Genomic DNA, 19,069 nt, shown 5'->3' with positions numbered 1-19,069 from the left:
TTAATTTTCTCTTTGAACAAAGAATAAGTTTTTGTATCAGTGAAAACACTCACCATATAGAGCTTTTGCGCTCATCTTGCCTTCAGATCCCGACATCCTGCTGCAAAACAGAACAATGGAAAATTAATCATTTTCACAACATAACCTTCCAATATCTCTCTCAGATCAATATATTGTGCACAATCAATGCTGACACATATGATTGATGTTATGAGTTTATCAGTTGCAGTAAGACAAAGACGGTGTGTAATTCAGACATAGAAACATAGAAACATAGAAAATAGGTGCAGGGGTAGGCCATTCGGCCCTTCGAGCCTGCACCACCATTCAATAAGATCATGGCTGATCATTCACCTCAATACCCCTTTCCTGCTTTCTCTCCATACCCCTTGATCCCTTTAGCCGTAAGGGCCACATCTAACTCCCTCTTGAATACATCCAATGAACATCACTTTCCAGTCTTTGTTGAGTTAGCTGATCTCAGCCTGGGTGCTAATGTTGGCATGAGCTAGGGAGGGGTAGAAACAGACAAGATTATTGTCTAGTGATCCTTGCTGAAAAGTGCATATGCCCTCTCCATGGTCCAATCATGTGTAGACACTCACTATCTCACTCGCATATGATTATGTGTAGTTGTTCCAAAGTCACAATTAGTAATTTAATTTCATGGTTGGGGAAAGTCCATGAAGGCCAGCAAGCGGAAAACAACACCATTAGTCTTCATGGGTGAGCCGACTACTCAAACCACTCGGCCACAAGAAACACCAGCAACAGCATTTATATTTGCTACTGGTGCCTCTAGTCGAGAGGCACTGAGATAAACCATCGTTAAGTGGTCCTCAACACTCCACAGGCAGCATTAACAAAATTTACGAAAGGATATACTTGCTTTTGAGGCAGTTCAGAGAAGGTTCACGAGGTTGATTCTGGGGATGAGGGGATTGACTTATGAGGAAAGGTTGAGTAGGTTGAGCCTCTACTCATTGGAATCCAGAAGAATGAGAGGTGATCTTAACGAAACAGATAAGATTATGAGGGGGCTCGACATGGTGGATGCAGAGAGGATGTTTCCACTGATGGGGAGACTAGAACTAGAGGGCATGATCTTAGAATAAGGGGCCACCCATTTAAAACAGAGGTGAGGGGGAATTTCTTCTCTGAGACGGTTGTAAATCTGTGGAATTCGCTGCCTCACAGAGCAGTGAAAGCCAGGACATTGAATAAATTTAAGACAGAAATAGTTTCTTAAACGATAAGTGGATAAGGCATTATGGGGAGCGGACGGGGAAGTGGAGCTGAGTCCATGATCAGATCAGTCCAGTCATGATCTTATTCAATGGCGGAGCAGGCTCGAGGGGCCGTAAGGCCTACTCCTGCTCTTATTTCTTATGTTCTTATGTTCTTATTAACACCCGATCGCTGCCACTGAAATTGGGGCTTCTATGGGCATCCGCTCTGTAATGTAAAGCAGTCATTTACTCCGAGTGGATGGATAAAACAGGATTCAGGGGATGTTTATATGTTGAAGAATCACCATCCGTGTTTACCTATAGACTGCTCTCTCCTGTTGTATAAACACAACACGCCATGGCCAATGGTGTGATACGTACAATGGTATAAACAAATAAACTGCAAAGCGGCATGGGACACAACTGATAATCCACAAGACCTGATAACTCAACAAAGGGGAGGAGAAAAAAAAAATCGCTTATGAATACTAGGACCTTGAAATTATGTTTTTGTGTAATGGTTATGAATGATTAATTTCTTCATCTGAAATTCCTCATTGTTTCAAATAACTGGGATAATGTATGTTCTAAAGTAAATGTTTGTTCCTATTGTCACACAGCTGAATTTTGAGGACATTGTGTTGCCAATATTTTAAAGGTTCTCCTTAATCATCATTTCCAGTAAAATTATAACCCTGTTTTTTGCTAGAACTAGCGAACCATTGGGAAATATTTCTGTTTATAATATTGCTTACATAGAGTGATCAGAGAGAAACCTTCCCACTCTCCCCTACCCTGGACCATCAGTGAGTTATAATCAGTGATGCAACCTGCAAATAAGTTATACCCCGCAGCTTAGACATTCTGAAAGCCATACATTTCGCAATAAATCTGGAAAAGAAACATGTGCAGTTAGTTTGGTTAAAAAAAATACTAGGATTAATGTCGTATTTTGAGGGTGAAGGTGCTTTGGGCTGGATTTCCGGCTCTTTGCGATTTTTCCCGTTTCCGGGTGCAAATCGCGACGAAATGGAAAATTTAGCGCGGGTTAGCGTTAGCGCCAGAGCTCGCAACTTTCGCCGAATGAAAGTTCACGAGCAGCGTTGGCACTAACTCTGGCGTTGCACCACCAACTTTGTGCGCCGGAGTCGAAAGTTCCGGTGCTAAAAAAAAATGATTTTTAAATCGCCCGTTCTGCGCATGCGCAATTAAAAAAAATAATAAATTCTTCCCGTGCTTCTGGTGTGCTGTCTGATCGCGAATGCTAATGCAGGATACACCCGGGGATGAATCAGCCATTTAACTTTGTGATTTTGATGGTGGAAGACCTTGAGGAGTTAAGACAGCGTGCCAGGCGATTCAGTCAGGAGGTTAACGAAGCTCTAGTGGGGGCTGTGGAGACAAGATGGCACGAGTTGCATGTTCGGGGTGAATCCAGACCACTGCCATCCATATTCAAGAGGATCTGGAGGCAAATCGCTGAGGAGGTCTCTGCCTCATACATTGTTGTGAGGACTGGAACACAGGGCAGAAAAACATTTCATGATCTGAAAAGGGTGGTCAGAGTGAGTACAATTTTAATTCATGTGCTCCTTCATTACTTCAATTATAAATCTGACACACTATTGTTCTCATGGTGTTGGTGTGTCTCAGCAGTCTGTGGGTTGCCTCCAAAAATGCATGACACATCGGTAGGCTTAGTTCGGCACCCTATTTGCCATGAAGGATCTTTACACATTATTAAGATTGCTTTCTGAGATCTCATAAGATGTCTCCGCACTTTGATGTCCTTCTGATGAACCGCGTGCAACTTCCAAGGCCATTAACCAGAGGACTATATTACATTCACACAGTCTGGTCTAAGTGCTTTGGTGGCTATCTGTGTGTGCCACAAGAGCAGATGGACCCTCTGGTAACCATTCCCATTTTCATCTTTGTAGTCTCCTTTGCTGCAAGCAGGTGGGGATAGACGGCGGTAACATTCCCGCGAGCATCGAGAACCTCACTGCGACCATTGCGGAGGTAGGGTCGTAGATTGTCGGTGTGAGCCGTGAAACCTGCGAGGCCATCGGTGCCACAAAGAGGCTGGTGGCCTCCAGCAGTGACACTGGAGTCCCAGAGAGTGTGGCGTGAAACCTTGCGGAATCATCAGTCAGTCATAGGCAGTCCCTCGGAATCGAGGAAGACTTGCTTCCACTCCTAAAGTGAGTTCTTTGGTGGCTGAACAATTCAACACGAGAGCCACAGAGCCTGTCGCAGGTGGGACAGATATTCGTCGGGGGGCGGGGGTCGGGGTGGGACTGATTTACCGCACGCTCCTTTCGCTGCCTGCGCCTGACCTCTTCACGCTCGCGACGTTGAGATTCGAAGAGCTCAACGCCCTCCCGGATGCACTTTCTCCACCTCGGGCAGTCTTCGGCCAGGATCTCCCAGCTTTTATGGTGATGTCGCACTTCACCAGGGAGGCTTTGAGGGTGTCCTTGTAATGTTTCCGCTGCCCACCTTTGGTTCATTTGCCATGAAGGAGTTCCGCATAGAGCAATTGCTTCGGGAGCCTCACGTCAAACATGCGAACTAAGTGGCCTGCCCAGTGAAGCTGATCGAGTGTGGTTAGTGCTTCAATGCTGAAGATGTTAGTCTGGACGAGGACACTGATGTTGGTGTGTCTGTCCTCCCAAGGGATTTGCAGGATCTTGCGGAGACATCGTTGGTGATATATCTCCAGCGACTTGAGATGTCTTCTGTAAGTCGTCCATGCCTCTGATCCATACAGGAGGACAGGTATTACTACAGCCCTGTAGACCATGAGCTTGGTGGCAGGATTGAGGGCCTGGTCTTCGAACACTCTTTTCCTCAGGCGGATGAAGGCTGCACTGGCGCACTGGAGGCGGTGTTGAATCTCCACATCAATGTCTGCCTTTGTTGATAAGAGGCTTCCGAGGTATGGGAAGTGGTCCACGTTGTCAAGAGCCACGCCGTGAATCTTGATGACAGGGGGGGGGCAGTGCTGTGCAGTGGGAACAGGCTTGGTGGAGGACTTTTGACTTACTGATGTTAAGTGTAAGGCCCATGTTTTCATATGCCTGGGTGAATACATTGACTATATCCTGGAGTTCAGCCTCAGAATGTGCGCAGACACAGGCATCGTCCGCGTACTGCAGTTCAACGACAGAGGTTGGGGTGATCTTGGACCTGGTCTGGAGGCGGCATAGGTTAAACAACTTCCCACTGGTTCGGTAGTTTAGTTCCACTCAGCGTTTAGAACCCTTGCGGAATATGGTGCATCACAGGCACAAGCTCTGCTTCAGCTTGGGCAGGAGATGCAGTCCATAAACGCTCCTACCATACTCTCTGCGTTCCCCAGTGTCACACCCAGACCCAAACCACCTGTGGCTGTCAACGCCGATGAAGCAGCTCACCAGTCAGAAGCTGGGTCTTCCATGCCACGAGCTGGTCCAGTGTGTCCCCATTGTCTCTCCTCCCCACACAGAAGCGCTCGAGCAGCCTTGCTGCACGCTTTATATTTTATGATGTTTTGATTGATGATGTTCATAATGTTGTTGTTGTTGTTGAATTATGACACTGCTGGATGCAGCTGTGTTATTTTATTAAAGTTTACAAAGTTGACAAAGATTACAATGTTAATAAATTCTTTTGTTCACCATAACCATTCCTGTGTAGTGTCTCATTTGCAGAATAAGAGGGGGAATAGTCAACATGGTGGGATAGAGTGGCCAGGCAACAGTCAAATGTGACGTTCACTCTTCAAGCAAAGCGTTCAATTAGGAGCTGTTGACATAAAGCTTTTGCAGCGGCAAAATCTCCACGATGCCTCCCCTGTGGTGGTGGTGGTGACGGCATGGGTTCCTCATCAGACTCCACTTCCTCATCTTCCTTCTCCTCCTTCCCTTTCTCCTGAGGTGGTCCTGCAGTCCCCATTGGCAATTCCTGTCCCCTCATGATGGCTAAGTTGTGTAGCACGCAGCACACCACAATGAACTCAGAGCTGCTGAGGGGAGTATTCCAGGCAGCCTCCAGAGTGGTCCAGGCCCTGTACAACTGCAGTAAGACCTCCCCTGCTCCTATACTCAAATCCCAGCTATTTACAATATACATCAATGATTTAGATGAAGGAATTGATTGTAATATCTCCAAGTTCGCAGATGACACTAAGCTGGGTGGCAGTTCTGGCAACGGGAGCAGACTTTAATCCAATATGCCTGACCAGGATGTAAGGCCATAGAAGCAATAGGACTGTGCCAATCCACCGCAGCATCTAGAACCCAAAAATGCTAGTCAATGAGGTATGTTTGCGAAGGGAGCACAGATACAGCATGGTGGAAAAGCTTCCAGGATGTGAGGCTGAGACAGTGTAGGCTCTGGTGAAATCCAACGGGATAAAAATTGGGTGTTTTTTACAATTGGGTGGGTGATTCACTCTGGCCAATTACACCCATAAAAGTGAGTTTTATTGCATATATATATTTATATTTATTTATGGAAAGAACAAACTTGCATTTATAGCGCCTTTCGCGACCTTGGGATTTCCAAAGTGCTTTACAGCCAATTAAGTACTTTTGTAGTCACTGTTGTAATGTAGAAAATGTGGCAGCCAATATGTGCACAGCAAGCTCCCACAAACAACAGTGAGATAATAATGAAAGACTTGCATTTATATGGTGCCTTTCACGACCACGGGACGTCTCAAAGCGCTTTATGGCCAATGAAATACTTTTGGAGTGTAGTCACTGTTGTAATGTGGGAAACGTGGCAGCCAACTTGCGCACAGCAAACTCCCACAAACAGCAATGCGATAATGACTAAGTAATCTGTTTTTTTTTGTGATGTTGATTGAGGGACAAATATTGGCCAGGCCACCAGGGATAACTCCCCTGCTCTTCTTTGAAATAGTGCATTGGGATCATTTACGTCGACCTGAGGGGGCAGACGAGGCCTTTATTTAATGTCTCATCCAAAGGACGGCATCTCCGACAGTGCAACACTCCCCGAGCACTGCACTGGAGTGTCAGCCTAGATTTTTTTAATGTAATCAAGTTCCTGCAGTTGAACTTAAACCCACAACCTTCTGACTCAGAGGCAAGCATGCTACCAACTTATTGACCAGATAAGGTTGAGCGATAAATATTGACCACGACACTAAGGGGCCAAAACTGCCCCCTCCATAAGCTTCATTATCAGCTCTACGAGGCAGGAAGAGAGCGGAGAGGCTGGGGGTAGGCGGATGGGCCAATCTGTCCGAAATTGCCCCCGGTCTGGAAGTGGCGGGAACGTGTTTCCGCTCGGCTCGTTTTTCCGCCACGTCGGACACGCGCCAACCCCTTACCGACTGGGGGCGACCCATTTCTGACCCCCCTGCGGGAAATTGTCCCGGCACCAGTCGGTGCCACTGACAACTTTTTCTGCCGGGAAGCTGTGTGTGTCTGGGTGGTGCGTCCGTCCTTAAAGGGGAGGGCGCGCGCTGCCGCGTTCGACGTATTTTTTTTGTCGACCAATTGCCATGTTGGCCTGACAATTATGCCCCTGGGCAGCCTGGCACACACCCCCTCTTGGGTGTCAGGCCGCTGGCCTGGCCGAAATCCTCCCTGGTGGCCCAGTGGACCGAACTGAAAACTCTGCAAGTTTGCAGCGGCCCTCTCCTTTAAGTGAAGGGGACGGAGGTTGTGACGCGTCATCAGCGCGATGCTGATGATTTGGAGCGACGGCGATTCCGACCCGCTCCCAACTCCCCACATCGCTCCGACCGGAAACAAAATAAAAAGACCTGAATATCTCTGGATTGTCCGCCCCACTTTAAAAGCGGTAGGTGCGACCTGTTTCGGGCAAGGGGGCGATTTTGGCCCCTCGGGAAAGCACACCTGCTTTTCTTCGAATTAGTCATAGCATCTTTTATGTCCACCCAAGAGGGACTGAGTTTAACCTCTCATTCGAAAGATGGCAGTCCAACAGCGTAACACCCCGTCAGTACTCAACTGCAGTTTCAACCTGGATTATGTGCTCACCCATAGAGTGGGACATGAATCCACAACCTTCTGACTCCGCAGCAAGAGTGCTACCAACTGAGACACTGCTGACACACACACGCTCACACACACACACACGCGCTGACACACACACACTCACACACACACGCTCACACACACACACACGCGCTGACACACACACGCTCACACACACACGCTCACACACACACACACACACGCGCTGACACACACGCTCACACACACACACACACACACACGCGCTGACACACACACGCTCACACACACACGCTCACACACACACACACGCGCTGACACACACACGCTCACACACACGCTCACACACACACGCGCTGACACACACACGCTCACACACACACGCTCACACACACACACGCGCTGACACACACACGCTCACACACACACTCACACACACACTCACACACACACGCTCACACACACACACGCGCTGACACACACACGCTCACACACACACTCACACACACACTCACACACACACTCACACGCGCTGACACACACACGCTCACACACACACGCTCACACACACGCTCACACACACACGCTCACACACACACGCTCACACACACACGCTCACACACACACACACACGCGCTGACACACACACGCTCAGACACACACACACACACACACGCTGACACACACACACACACACACGCGCTGACACACACACACACGCTGACACACACACACACGGGCTGACACACACACACACGGGCTGACACACACACACACACACACGCTGACACACACACACACGGGCTGACACACACACACACACACACACACGCTCACACATGCTCACACACAGTGAAGAACCTCTAATTGCTTTCAACTAAAATTCCTGACAATAACAATTGAAAAGAACACTGAACTTCAAATAAATATGCTCGACAGCTGAAAACACAGGTTACAAGACTTAAGCTGCCAATGAAAAGTGTAGAGGATGAGATGCAGATAGAAACTAGATGGGAGCACTTGGTGGAATGTGAGATGCTTTTTCCTTTGCACCCTCAAGACTCATTTTTAATCAGTTTTTTTAAACTGTGATTTTTCAAAAAAAAAAATAGCACCCCTTGCAAACTCACGACACAAGTATGGCTAAAACAACAGCGTGCTTAATTCTGCTGTGCTCCTCCTCCCTCCCTCCCTCCCTCTCTTCCTCATCAAAAGAAGTAGAAGGCTTCGAGGCCGAAATTGCCCCCCCCGCCCGAAAGGGGGCGCACGCATCCACGTTTCAATATTTTTTACTGCCGCGGTGGTTGAGGTCGACTCTCGAGCGACATTCCGCTCTTTGTTGTTTTTTTAAAAATTTGGATGTGGATGTCGCCCTGAATGTGGACGATTATGTGGCAGTGGAAGGGTGGAGGTTGGGGCCGGTGTGGAGTGGCCACTGCGATGATGTCACCACGGCTGTGCCCTTCACTTAAAAAGGGGAGAGACTCCGCGATCTTAAAACATCGGCCCACTGGGCCACCAGGGAGGGTTTGGGCCGGGCCAGCAGCTTGGCACCCAAGCGGGGAGTTGCCAGGCTGCCCATTGGCGGCCCGCCCAAACCCTGGGGGGGGGGGGGGGGGAATATTTGTCGGGTCGACATGGTAGTCGGCCGACAAAAAAAAAAAAACCATGGCGGCAATGGCAGTGGGCCCTCCCCTTTACCGCCGTTGCAGAAGGCCACAGCCTCACTGGACCACTGGGGAAAAGCAGGTTTTGGCACCGTCGGGCATGCCGAAGATTTTCACGGCGGAATTTTGCAGTCAGGGGGCGGTTAGATCGGCGGTGCGCACGGTGATAACGCACTTAACACGGGTCGGCAGCAGTGGAACGGTAAGGGGGAGCGTAGCAAGTCACCGACGCGATAAAACTTGAGCGGAATTTTGACCATGGCGGCCATTACACAAAAAGTCGGCAGCCATTGCACTCTGCAACATGGCCGCCGCTTTCTGGTGTTATGAGGCCTTAAAAGAAAGGGGCAATTTCGGCCCCTCGCTCTCCTGACAGTGCTGATTCTTGCTGTGTTACAGCTTCCACAAGTATCTGTGCTCCCTGAAATCTCTCTTAAATTACTATTCTCCACGTGCACGCCTGAACATCGAGTTTCAGCAGGCTGTTTGAGCGCAGTGCCCATCACAACCAAGCCCAGTTCTGACCACGCAGAGCACTTTCTGATAGGATTCAATGGATATTCATCAGAAGCAGAAACCTTGGCTTAATTTTGCCCTCCCTGTGTTGAGGTCTGTTATGTTCAGAATAAATCCACAGGACTGTATCGCAAGCTCAAACCGTTGTGATCTTGGTCTCTTTATTCAGACTCCAGAGTGGAGAAGCAGCGTGGTGAATCACCTTTTATACCTGCTTGCCCCAGGGTGCACAGGTGACCCTTAGGTCTCCCACAGGTGTGCCCCCTAGTGGTAAGGTTTCTAGGCATACATAACATCACTCCCCCACAAAGTCTTATGTGCAAGTTATTTGTGAGTTGAGGCGATCTGGCGCCCCGGGTTGAAGTCCTGACGTGGTGGGTTCATCCTCGTGGTCGAAGGCGAGGTTGATAGTGTTAGTGGGTCGCTGGGGGCCAAGTCCTTTCACAGTGGTTCCTGGTTATCTGTGCTTTGCAGTTTGGTCTTATCCAAATGCTTTACTCGTTAGCCCGGTACATGATTTCACAAATAAAGGCTCGATTTTCATCACATACACTCCATTCCCTCCCCTTGGCTAATGCAGTGCTAGATGCCCAACTGGGGCCCTGAACATGGTCTACATCACTTATTCTGATGTTGCGTGGAGGGGCCGTGCAATTAACGTACATTCTCTGCTGATGGCCTTCGGTTCTGAGTGATTCCGTCTGGTGACTGCGTAGCACGGATAGCCGGGTCTACCGTGACACGCGTGGTGCTAGGTTTAGTGATTTGGGCTGCCTGCTCCGGGCCATTGTCGCTGACCCCGAGGTCTAGCAAGCCCAGGATGGCTGCAATGGCCTTGAGACTTTCGGTAGTGGCGGAGGGGCCTAGTGGTCCCCGTGGACCTTGGGCCGTAGTATGGGGGCCCCGGACCATCGACTGTGTGTAGCCACCCTGTCTTGCTTTGCAACGTTGGGATGGGTCTATCGTCTCTGCGACCGATAGGTTGCCACATCCCGTCTAGCAATTCACCTTTGGCAGGCGGTAACGTGGGATCCTGGCTGGTCCAGGTCCTAAGCTGGGGGGCCGTTACGGTTCACCCCTCGCTTTCTAGCACTTCCACGACTACGAGTGGGCCTGCAGGCTACGCCGTTTCCACCCCGGTGGTGGGCAACGGTAGCCAACTGAGAGCATTAGTGCCGCTCTCTGTGCCTGGCCCGTGGCAGATCATGTTACAGTGCACAGATAGTGTTAGACATTCTTGAAACAACGCATCGATAATGGTGCCTCTGCTCTCCCAAGTTTATGGGATGAGCAGCTTGTCTGACTCGAGCACATATTGGGACACTCTTTGGTACGTCTCTTTAGTCCCGTGAACACAGGCTGCTGCTTTGTTTAACTTATTTGATACATATTCAATCGTTTGGGGCTCGCCCGCTACTTTTACTTGCTGCACAACACTCCCGACCCCGTGCGGTAACATCTCACTTGCTACGAATACTTTGTTAGATACACGTACGACCAGTTGGTGTTCGCCCGCTACTTTGGCTTGTTGTAAGGTACCCCCAACCCCATTTAAATGGTACATCATTGGCCGCAAAAGACGGCTCACAAGGGTTATATAGTGCACACATTTTATTGGAGCGTAGTGGGTTCCTGGCCTTCTCAGCAGCTGCCCCTTTACCTTTGTCCCAAACCCAGTCGTCTTCCTTGCTGGGCGACACATCCCTCCATTCCGTTGCGGCGATCTCCCGTGGTCTCGACGCTCTCTCATCCTCTGGTCTGGACGCACTCTCGTCCCGTGGTCTGGACACACTCTCGTCCCATGGTCTGGACACACTCTCGTCCCGTGGTCTGGACACACTCTCGTCCCGTGGTCTGGACACACTCTCGTCCCGTGGTCTGGACACACTCTCGTCCCGTGGTCTGGACACACTCTCGTCCCGTGGTCTGGACACACTCTCGTCCCGTGGTCTGGACACACTCTCGTCCCGTGGTCTGGACACACTCTCGTCCCGTGGTCTGGACACACTCTCGTCCCGTGGTCTGGACACACTCTCGTCCCGTGGTCTGGACACACTCTCGTCCCGTGGTCTGGACACACTCTCGTCCCGTGGTCTGGACACACTCTCGTCCCGTGGTCTGGACACACTCTCGTCCCGTGGTCTGGACACACTCTCGTCCCGTGGTCTGGACACACTCTCGTCCCGTGGTCTGGACACACTCTCGTCCCGTGGTCTGGACACACTCTCGTCCCGTGGTCTGGACACACTCTCGTCCCGTGGTCTGGACACACTCTCGTCCCGTGGTCTGGACACACTCTCGTCCCGTGGTCTGGACACACTCTCGTCCCGTGGTCTGGACACACTCTCGTCCCGTGGTCTGGACACACTCTCGTCCCGTGGTCTGGACACACTCTCGTCCCGTGGTCTGGACACACTCTCGTCCCGTGGTCTGGACACACTCTCGTCCCGTGGTCTGGACACACTCTCGTCCCGTGGTCTGGATGCTCTCTCGTCCCATGGTCTGGAAGCCCTCTCGTCCATGTCCGTGATGCCGACTGCTGTGATCTTCCTTCCCAGGTATTTTGCCTCTGGCGTCGGGAAGATGCATTTGGATCGTTTCAGCCGGAGTCCCACTCTGCATGATCGACCTGGAGCCTCTTCCATTGATGTGAAGAGGTCATCGGCTTCGGGTGGTGGGTCCGCACCTGTACCGCTGCTCGGTTAATCTTCACCTCCTCGTGGTCGTGATGAGCGGCCTGTGCCTCGGGGATCTGCAATTGGATCTGCACTTCGATGCCTGGTTCAGCTGAAGGTGGGGGCTTGCTCAGCCTTAGAGAAGGGGAGACCTCGTTCGCCGGAGAAGGTAAGCAGAGGTCTTCCCAGTTCCATCGAATCATCCCCATCCACCTTCTACCAAGCAGCATTGGCCCATCACCTGAAACTATCCACAGTGGTAAATCGTGCACTGCTCCCTCATGGAATACTCTTATGTCCGCACTACCAATAACTGGTATCAGTTCCTTGGTGTAGGTGCGCAGCTTTGCCTGAATCGGGATCAGCTTGGGTCGCTTGGCTTCGTCACTCTACAGCCTCTCGAATGCCTCTCGAAAGCCTTCTGGCTCATAACTGATTGACTCGCACCACTGTGTCTAGTTCCATGGAGATTGGACTGCCGTTAAGTTCAACTTTTAACATTATCGGAGGGCTTTTGGTGGTGAAGGTGTGTATCCCATATACTTCCTCTTCATCCTCAGGTTCAGTTGCCTCTCCTGCTCGTTCATTGTGACCCTCGCTGGATCGGTCGTCCTCTCCTGATTCTGCCACATGGTTAGTCAGAGATAGTTTGCACATTCGCTGGAGGTGTCCCATTGTTCCACAGCCCTTGCACACATAGGGCTTGAATCGACATTGATGAGCTCTATGGCTGCCCCCACAGTGCCAACATGGTGCTAATTGATACGCATTCATGCCCCACGGTGGACTCTGAGTCACTCTAGGCCTAGGTCTGGCCTCTGCAACCATGTGGGCCCTGCCCTGTGCCGTTCTGCCTGCTGAAAACATTATTTTGTGCACGGTGCTTGCCGGAGAGCTTCGATTCTGTGAAGATATCTGTTTCGTGTTATCGCTCGTGGATATGAAGGCTTGGGCTATAGTGATGACCTTGCTCAGATCTAGGGATTCGGCAGACAGCAGTTTGCGAAGGATGACCTCATGGCCAATTCCAAGCACGAAAGAGTCCCGCAACACTTCCCCCAAGGATCCTGCAAAGTCGCACTGCCCCGCAAGGTATCTTAGGTCGGTGACAAAACTCGCCACATTCTGGCCCTCGGAGCGACGGTGCATGTAAAAGCGGTACCTGGCCATCACGATGCTCTCCTTTTGCTTGAGGTGTTCCTTAGCCAGCGTACACAGCTCTGCATAAGATTTGTCCATTAGTCTGACTGGTGCCAGCAAATCTTTGAGGAGGCCATATACCGATGACCCACATACGGTGAGGAGAATCGCTCTGCGCTTAATCTCTGTTTCAGCCGTGTCCAATTCGTTGGCCACAAAGTACTGGTCAAGGCGCTCAACGAAGGCTTCCCAATCATCACCCTCAACAAATCTCTCAAGAATACCAATGGCAGCCGTTACCGCGTGAAATTTCGTGATCCGTTACTCGTCGCCAATTTGTTATGTGCAGAATAAATCCACAGGACAATATCTCATGCTCAAACTGTTGTGACCTTGGTCTCTTTATTCAGACTCCAGAGTGGAGAAGCAGCAGGGTGGTGAATCACCTTTTATACCTGCTTGCCCCAGGGTGCACAGGTGACCCTTAGGTCTCCCACAGGTGCGCCCCCTAGTGGCAAGTGTTACATTTTGGTAAGGTTTACATGCAAATATAACAAGGTCAATTGTAGCACTCTGGTGCTACCCCAGCTGAAATCAACTGTCTCAGCACGGACCAGTATATCAAACCTGAAACCCTGGTCAGCCTGCATACCCAAGTTCTATACTGGACAGTGGATTTAGCAATTGAGCCACCAGAGAAGCTTGTCGGTCTTGAACTTCAACAGATACCTTTGCTGGATCACTTATGCGACCAACCACCAATAGTGAACCTTTCCTGCTTTACTGTAAGGATTATAAAATATAATTGGCCAATTCTGATTCAATAAAACCTAGCTGAGGGTCAAAATGCACTCACATTGGAAAGGCCCTGCGATAGATGAGCAATAGTGCAAAGATCTTTTATTGATCAATATATAACTTGGAATACAAAATTCATAACCAGTTAGTGTTATATGTTAATAAAAGGCTGATTGATCCAGTGCTTTTACTCTACGATGTCCTCTATGCACAGAAATTAGTATTTTACTAAAAGGCCAACATAAAACTACAAACATAATATAATGATTGACATATACTACAGTACCTGTACAAGCTTTGAACACACAATTCTTACAAAATTTGCCCCCAAAATTATTCTACTTACTAGGATATTGTGCAATTGTATACCTCTAAGCATCCACAGAGTCGTAATGGAGATTGTTACCTAATCGCAAAGCGTGTGCAGTCCCGTCAACTAACACCGTCTCGACAATGATGATGAAACTTGCTCTATAAAATGACCCCTTGGTAAAGATGAGAAATGCCACATTGTACAGAATGCACTGGAAAAATATAAAAATTATCTGCATGTGGCCAGGTGACCAACAACACCTCCTTGGTGACGTACATGTTCTTTTATTGCCTGACCTTATTTTATTACTAGTTTGTAAAATTGACACAGGAATAGATCCTTCTTTTTTTTTTATATACATAAATGAAATTGCCAACCTCCACATGGAGCGTGTTTTTGAACTTTTTGTATCCCTCTTCTACTACGAGCCATTCTGAAATCTAAGATGATAGGTTCTGCTACCTGAAGTTCGGAGGTATGCAAGAGAGAAAGAATAGAACGAGTTGCATTTACATATTGCTTTATCACCTCTATCAAAAATATCTCAAGCTCTTCACATGAATTACTTTGAAGTGCAACAATTGTTATTATATAGGCAAGTATAGCAGCCATTTTGAGCATAGCAAGATCCTAAGGAGATATTCACAGATTGAAGCATGCAAACCATTCTTAGAAGAATTCCCTGCTCCTTTTGAAATAGTGCAATAGATCATTTTTATAACAACCTCAAGAAGCAAATGGGATCTCAGTTTAATTTGGCACTTCCAAGAGCTCCAGCTCAACTTTCCGTTCAATTTTTCTTTGTCTCTGGTAGAAGCATCCTCACCTCCATTTGCCATCACTGAGAGCAGCTTGTTTGAACCAGACCTAACACATTGGCAATCACAGCTCGTCAAACTCTACACCTTGATGCAGTGGGTTGGTATAACACCCAAATTTCAAAACAGGTAAAGCCTTCAAGGACCCCAAATCCACAGCCCTCCCTGTGTACTCCTGCTGCAACTTAAGTGGGGATTCTCCAGGAGGGCTGCAAACTAGGCTGATACTCAGATATGCTGAATTACGGCCTTTCGTAGAAAATCGGAGCGATAGTAGGCCATTCGGCCCTTCGAGTTTCATCATCATCATCATCATCTGCACCATTATTCAATATGATCATGGCTGATCCTCTATCTCAACACCATATTCCTGCTTTTTCCCCATAGCCCTTGATGTCTTTTTTGTCCAGAAATCTATCCACCTGCCTCTTAAATATATTCAGTGACTTGGCCTCCACAACCTTCTGTGGTAGAGAATTGCACAGGTTCACCACCCTCAGTGAAAAAATTTCTCCTCATCTTGGTCATAAATTTCCTATCCCGTATCCTGAGACTGTGACCCCTTGTTCTAGACTTCCCAGCCAGGGGAAACATCCTCCCCGCATCCAGTCTGTCCAACCCAGTCAGAATTTTATACGTTTCAATGAGATCCCCTCTTATTCTTCTAAACAGGCCTAGTCGACCAGATCTCTCCTCATACGAGCCTTCCAGGATGGCCTGCTTGTTGGGGTGGTGGCCTCTTTACCCCCCCACATATATTGTCATTGGTGTAGGAGGGGGCAGGCCAGTTACCAAGCACTCCCTACGTTAGGATGTTCTGTGCCCTCAGAGAGTGTATGGGCACATTGCTTCTAATTCAAGCATAGCAAGAAACCTTACTCTTTCAATCAGTTTTGGTTTCCATATTTACGAAAGGATATAGTTGCTTTGGAGGCAATTCAGAGAAGGTTCACTGGGTTGATTCCGGGGATGAGGGGGTTTACTTATGAGGAAAGGTTGAGGTTGGGCCTCTACTCATTGGAATTCAGAAGGATGAGAGGTGATCTTATCGAAACGTATAATATTATGAGGGGGCTTGACAAGGTGGATGCAGAGAGGATGTTTCCACTGATAGGGGAGACTAGAACTAGAGGGCATAATCTTAGAATAAAGGGCCACCCATTTAAAACAGAGATGAGAAGGAATTTCTTCTCAGAGGGTTGTAAATCTGTGGAATTTGCTGCCCCAGAGAGCTGTGGAAGCTGGGACATTGAATAAATTTAAGATAGAAATAGAGAGTTTCTTAAATGATAAGGGGATAAGGGGTTATGGGGAGCGGGCGGGGAAGTGGAGCTGAGGCCAGGATCGGATCAGCCATGATCTTATTGAATAGTGGAGCAGGCTCGAGGGGCCGTATGGCCTACTCCTGTTCCTATTTCTTATGTTCTTATGTTCTAATCCAGTCCTCCTGTAGGTACCAGGTAGCCGCAATGTACAATGGCTTCATAAAACATGTGAATATAAATTTCTAAATATAAATGAAATGGGGCTCGTTTGATGATTTACAAGTTTAATTAGTGAGTGGTTGGACAATGCAGACTAAGAAGATCCTAGTTTTATCTCCAGTCTTTCGGACAAAAAGTTAAACCGAGGCCCTGTCTGCCCTCCCAGATGGATGTAAAAGATTCCATGGCACTACTTTGAAGAAGAGCAGGGGAGTTATCCCCGGTGTCCTGGGCCAATATTTATCCCTCAATCAGCTTAACAAAAACAGATTATCTGGTCATCATCAAATTGCTGCTTGTGGGAGCTAGCTGGGCGCAAATTGGTTGCCGCGTTTCCCACATTACAATAGGTGACTACACTCCAAAAGTACTTCATTGGCTGTAAAACGCTTTGAGACAACTGATGGCCTATAAATGCAAGTTTTTCTTTCTCTCAGTCTGTGCTAAGTTGGCTGATTTGAGCTGGAGCTGAGCTGGGGATGCAATGGTACTCAGCACCCCTCCTTTAGGGAGGGAAATCAGCTATTTGTTCCCACTCCTGATCACTATCTAATGAACTCTGCTGCAAGTGCAGCAACGGATATCAGGCAAGGATCAGTTCTGTATCATTGCTTAGTTTACCAGCACGTATATGCCACTCTTCATGTGCAGGACTTAGAAACAGAAACATAGAAAGTAGGTGCAGGAATAGACCATTTGGCCTTTCGAGCCTGCACCACCATTCAATAAGATCATGGCTGATCATGCAACTTCAGTACCCTATTCCTGTTTTCTCTCCATACCCCTTGATCCCTTTACACCATCTAACTCCCTTTTGAAGATATCTAATGAACTGGCCTCAACAACTTTCTGTGGTAGAGAATTCCACAGGTTCACAATTCTCTGGGTGAAGAAGTTTCTCCTCATCTCGGTCCTAAATGGCTTACCCCTTATCCTTAGACTGTGACCCCTGGTTCTGGACTTCCCCAACATCGGGAACATTCTTCCTGCATCTAACCTGTCCAATCCCATCAGAATTTTATATGCTTCTATGAGGTCTCCTCTCATTCTTCTAAATTCCAGTGAATATAAGCCTAGTCAATCCAGTCTTTCTTCATATGTCAGTCCTACCATCCCGGGAATCAGTCTGGTGAACCTTCGCTGCACTCTCTCAACAGCAAGAATGTCCTTCCTCAGATTAGGAGACCAAAACTGCACACAATACTCAAGGTTTGGTCTCACCAAGGCCCTGTACAACTGCAGTAAGACCTCCCTGCTCCTATACTCAAATCCCCTCGCTATGAAGACCAGCATGCCATTTGCTTTCTTTACTGCCTGCTGTACCTGCATGCCTACCTTCAATGACTGATCTACTATGACACCCAGGTCTCGTTGCACCTCCCCTTTTCCTAATCTGTCACCATTCAGATAATATTCTGCCTTCCTGTTTTTGCCACCAAAGTGGATAACCTCACACTTATCCACCTTATACTGCGTCTGCCATGCATTTGCCCACTCACCTAACCTGTCCAAGTCCCCCTGCAGCCTCCTCGCAGCTCGCACTGCTAGTGTCACTTGACACTTCGTGGAGCCTTATAGGACAGTTGGTGCTGTGGAACTGTACCCCAGTAAAGAGAACAGGAGAAAATTGTTGAGAAAGAAAAACAGGCAATCAAAAAAGATCGTCACACAAGGAAATGTGTTGCTATAATAATGCTAGTATGGCAGGTATTGGGAAGAGTAGCTGAGTTGTTTTGTAAGGATTACATTACAAAGCTTTTCATCCTTAATGTTCCTCAGGATTGGGCCAATGCCCTATTACTGCAACTTTTAAGTTTAATGTTCCTTTTCTGACTGATAAGCCGAGAGCTCTTTCATTGGGAAAAGTATAGAGTTGTAAAATGTGTAAAACTGCCCTGCCCCTGTGATTAGGGCTGCGATTCTTAAGGAGGCAGCTTCTCTTGGCTGGGAAAAGTTCTCACTATTTCTAAACCTGGCAATTTAGTGGCAAAAATGAGGGACTACTTTTCTGGGCTGTTTAATCTTTCAAAGCAAGAACAATACCTTATTAAAAGATAGATGCACTTATCTATACTACTTCCTGACAAAAGCAATCTCGGCTAAGCTCGTGACTGCAAATACCAGCATTGCTACCGATGTAATGATGTGGGATGGACTGCTGTCTGCGAAATGAACGGGCCGGAAGTGGGGTTGGGAAACGCAGCAACACTTCACAAAACTTTGGCCTCGGGAACTGGTTCAACTTGGATCGCATATATAATTAAAATGTGCGGCAAATGGTGGAAAAACTGCAGCTCTACCATTGGCTGCATTTTGCTCGTGTAAAAGAGCCTTCTAACTTCAACGTGCCCACCAAGGAAATAGCTAGAAGGTTGATGTTGGAGAAAGTCTTGAGATGAATGATAATGGATTAAAAGAATTGGGGGTTATCTT

At 48.2% G+C, this 19,069-nt stretch overlaps 1 protein-coding gene across 1 annotated transcript in view; it reads right to left on the bottom strand.

Moving 5' to 3' along the window:
- The window catches only part of eps8l2 (EPS8 signaling adaptor L2), a 257,881-nt gene that overhangs the window by 152,104 nt on the left and 86,708 nt on the right, over nt 1-19,069 (bottom strand). The window contains exon 2 of the mRNA XM_070899849.1: nt 54-100. Coding sequence (XP_070755950.1) covers nt 54-96 — 43 coding nt within the window. The 5' untranslated portion in view covers nt 97-100. The remainder of the gene's footprint in view (nt 1-53; nt 101-19,069) is intronic.

The sequence above is a fragment of the Pristiophorus japonicus genome, chromosome 14 (assembly GCF_044704955.1).
Source record: "Pristiophorus japonicus isolate sPriJap1 chromosome 14, sPriJap1.hap1, whole genome shotgun sequence".
NCBI classification, from domain to species: Eukaryota; Metazoa; Chordata; class Chondrichthyes; family Pristiophoridae; genus Pristiophorus; species Pristiophorus japonicus.
This window is presented reverse-complemented; position numbering and strand designations above follow the sequence as displayed.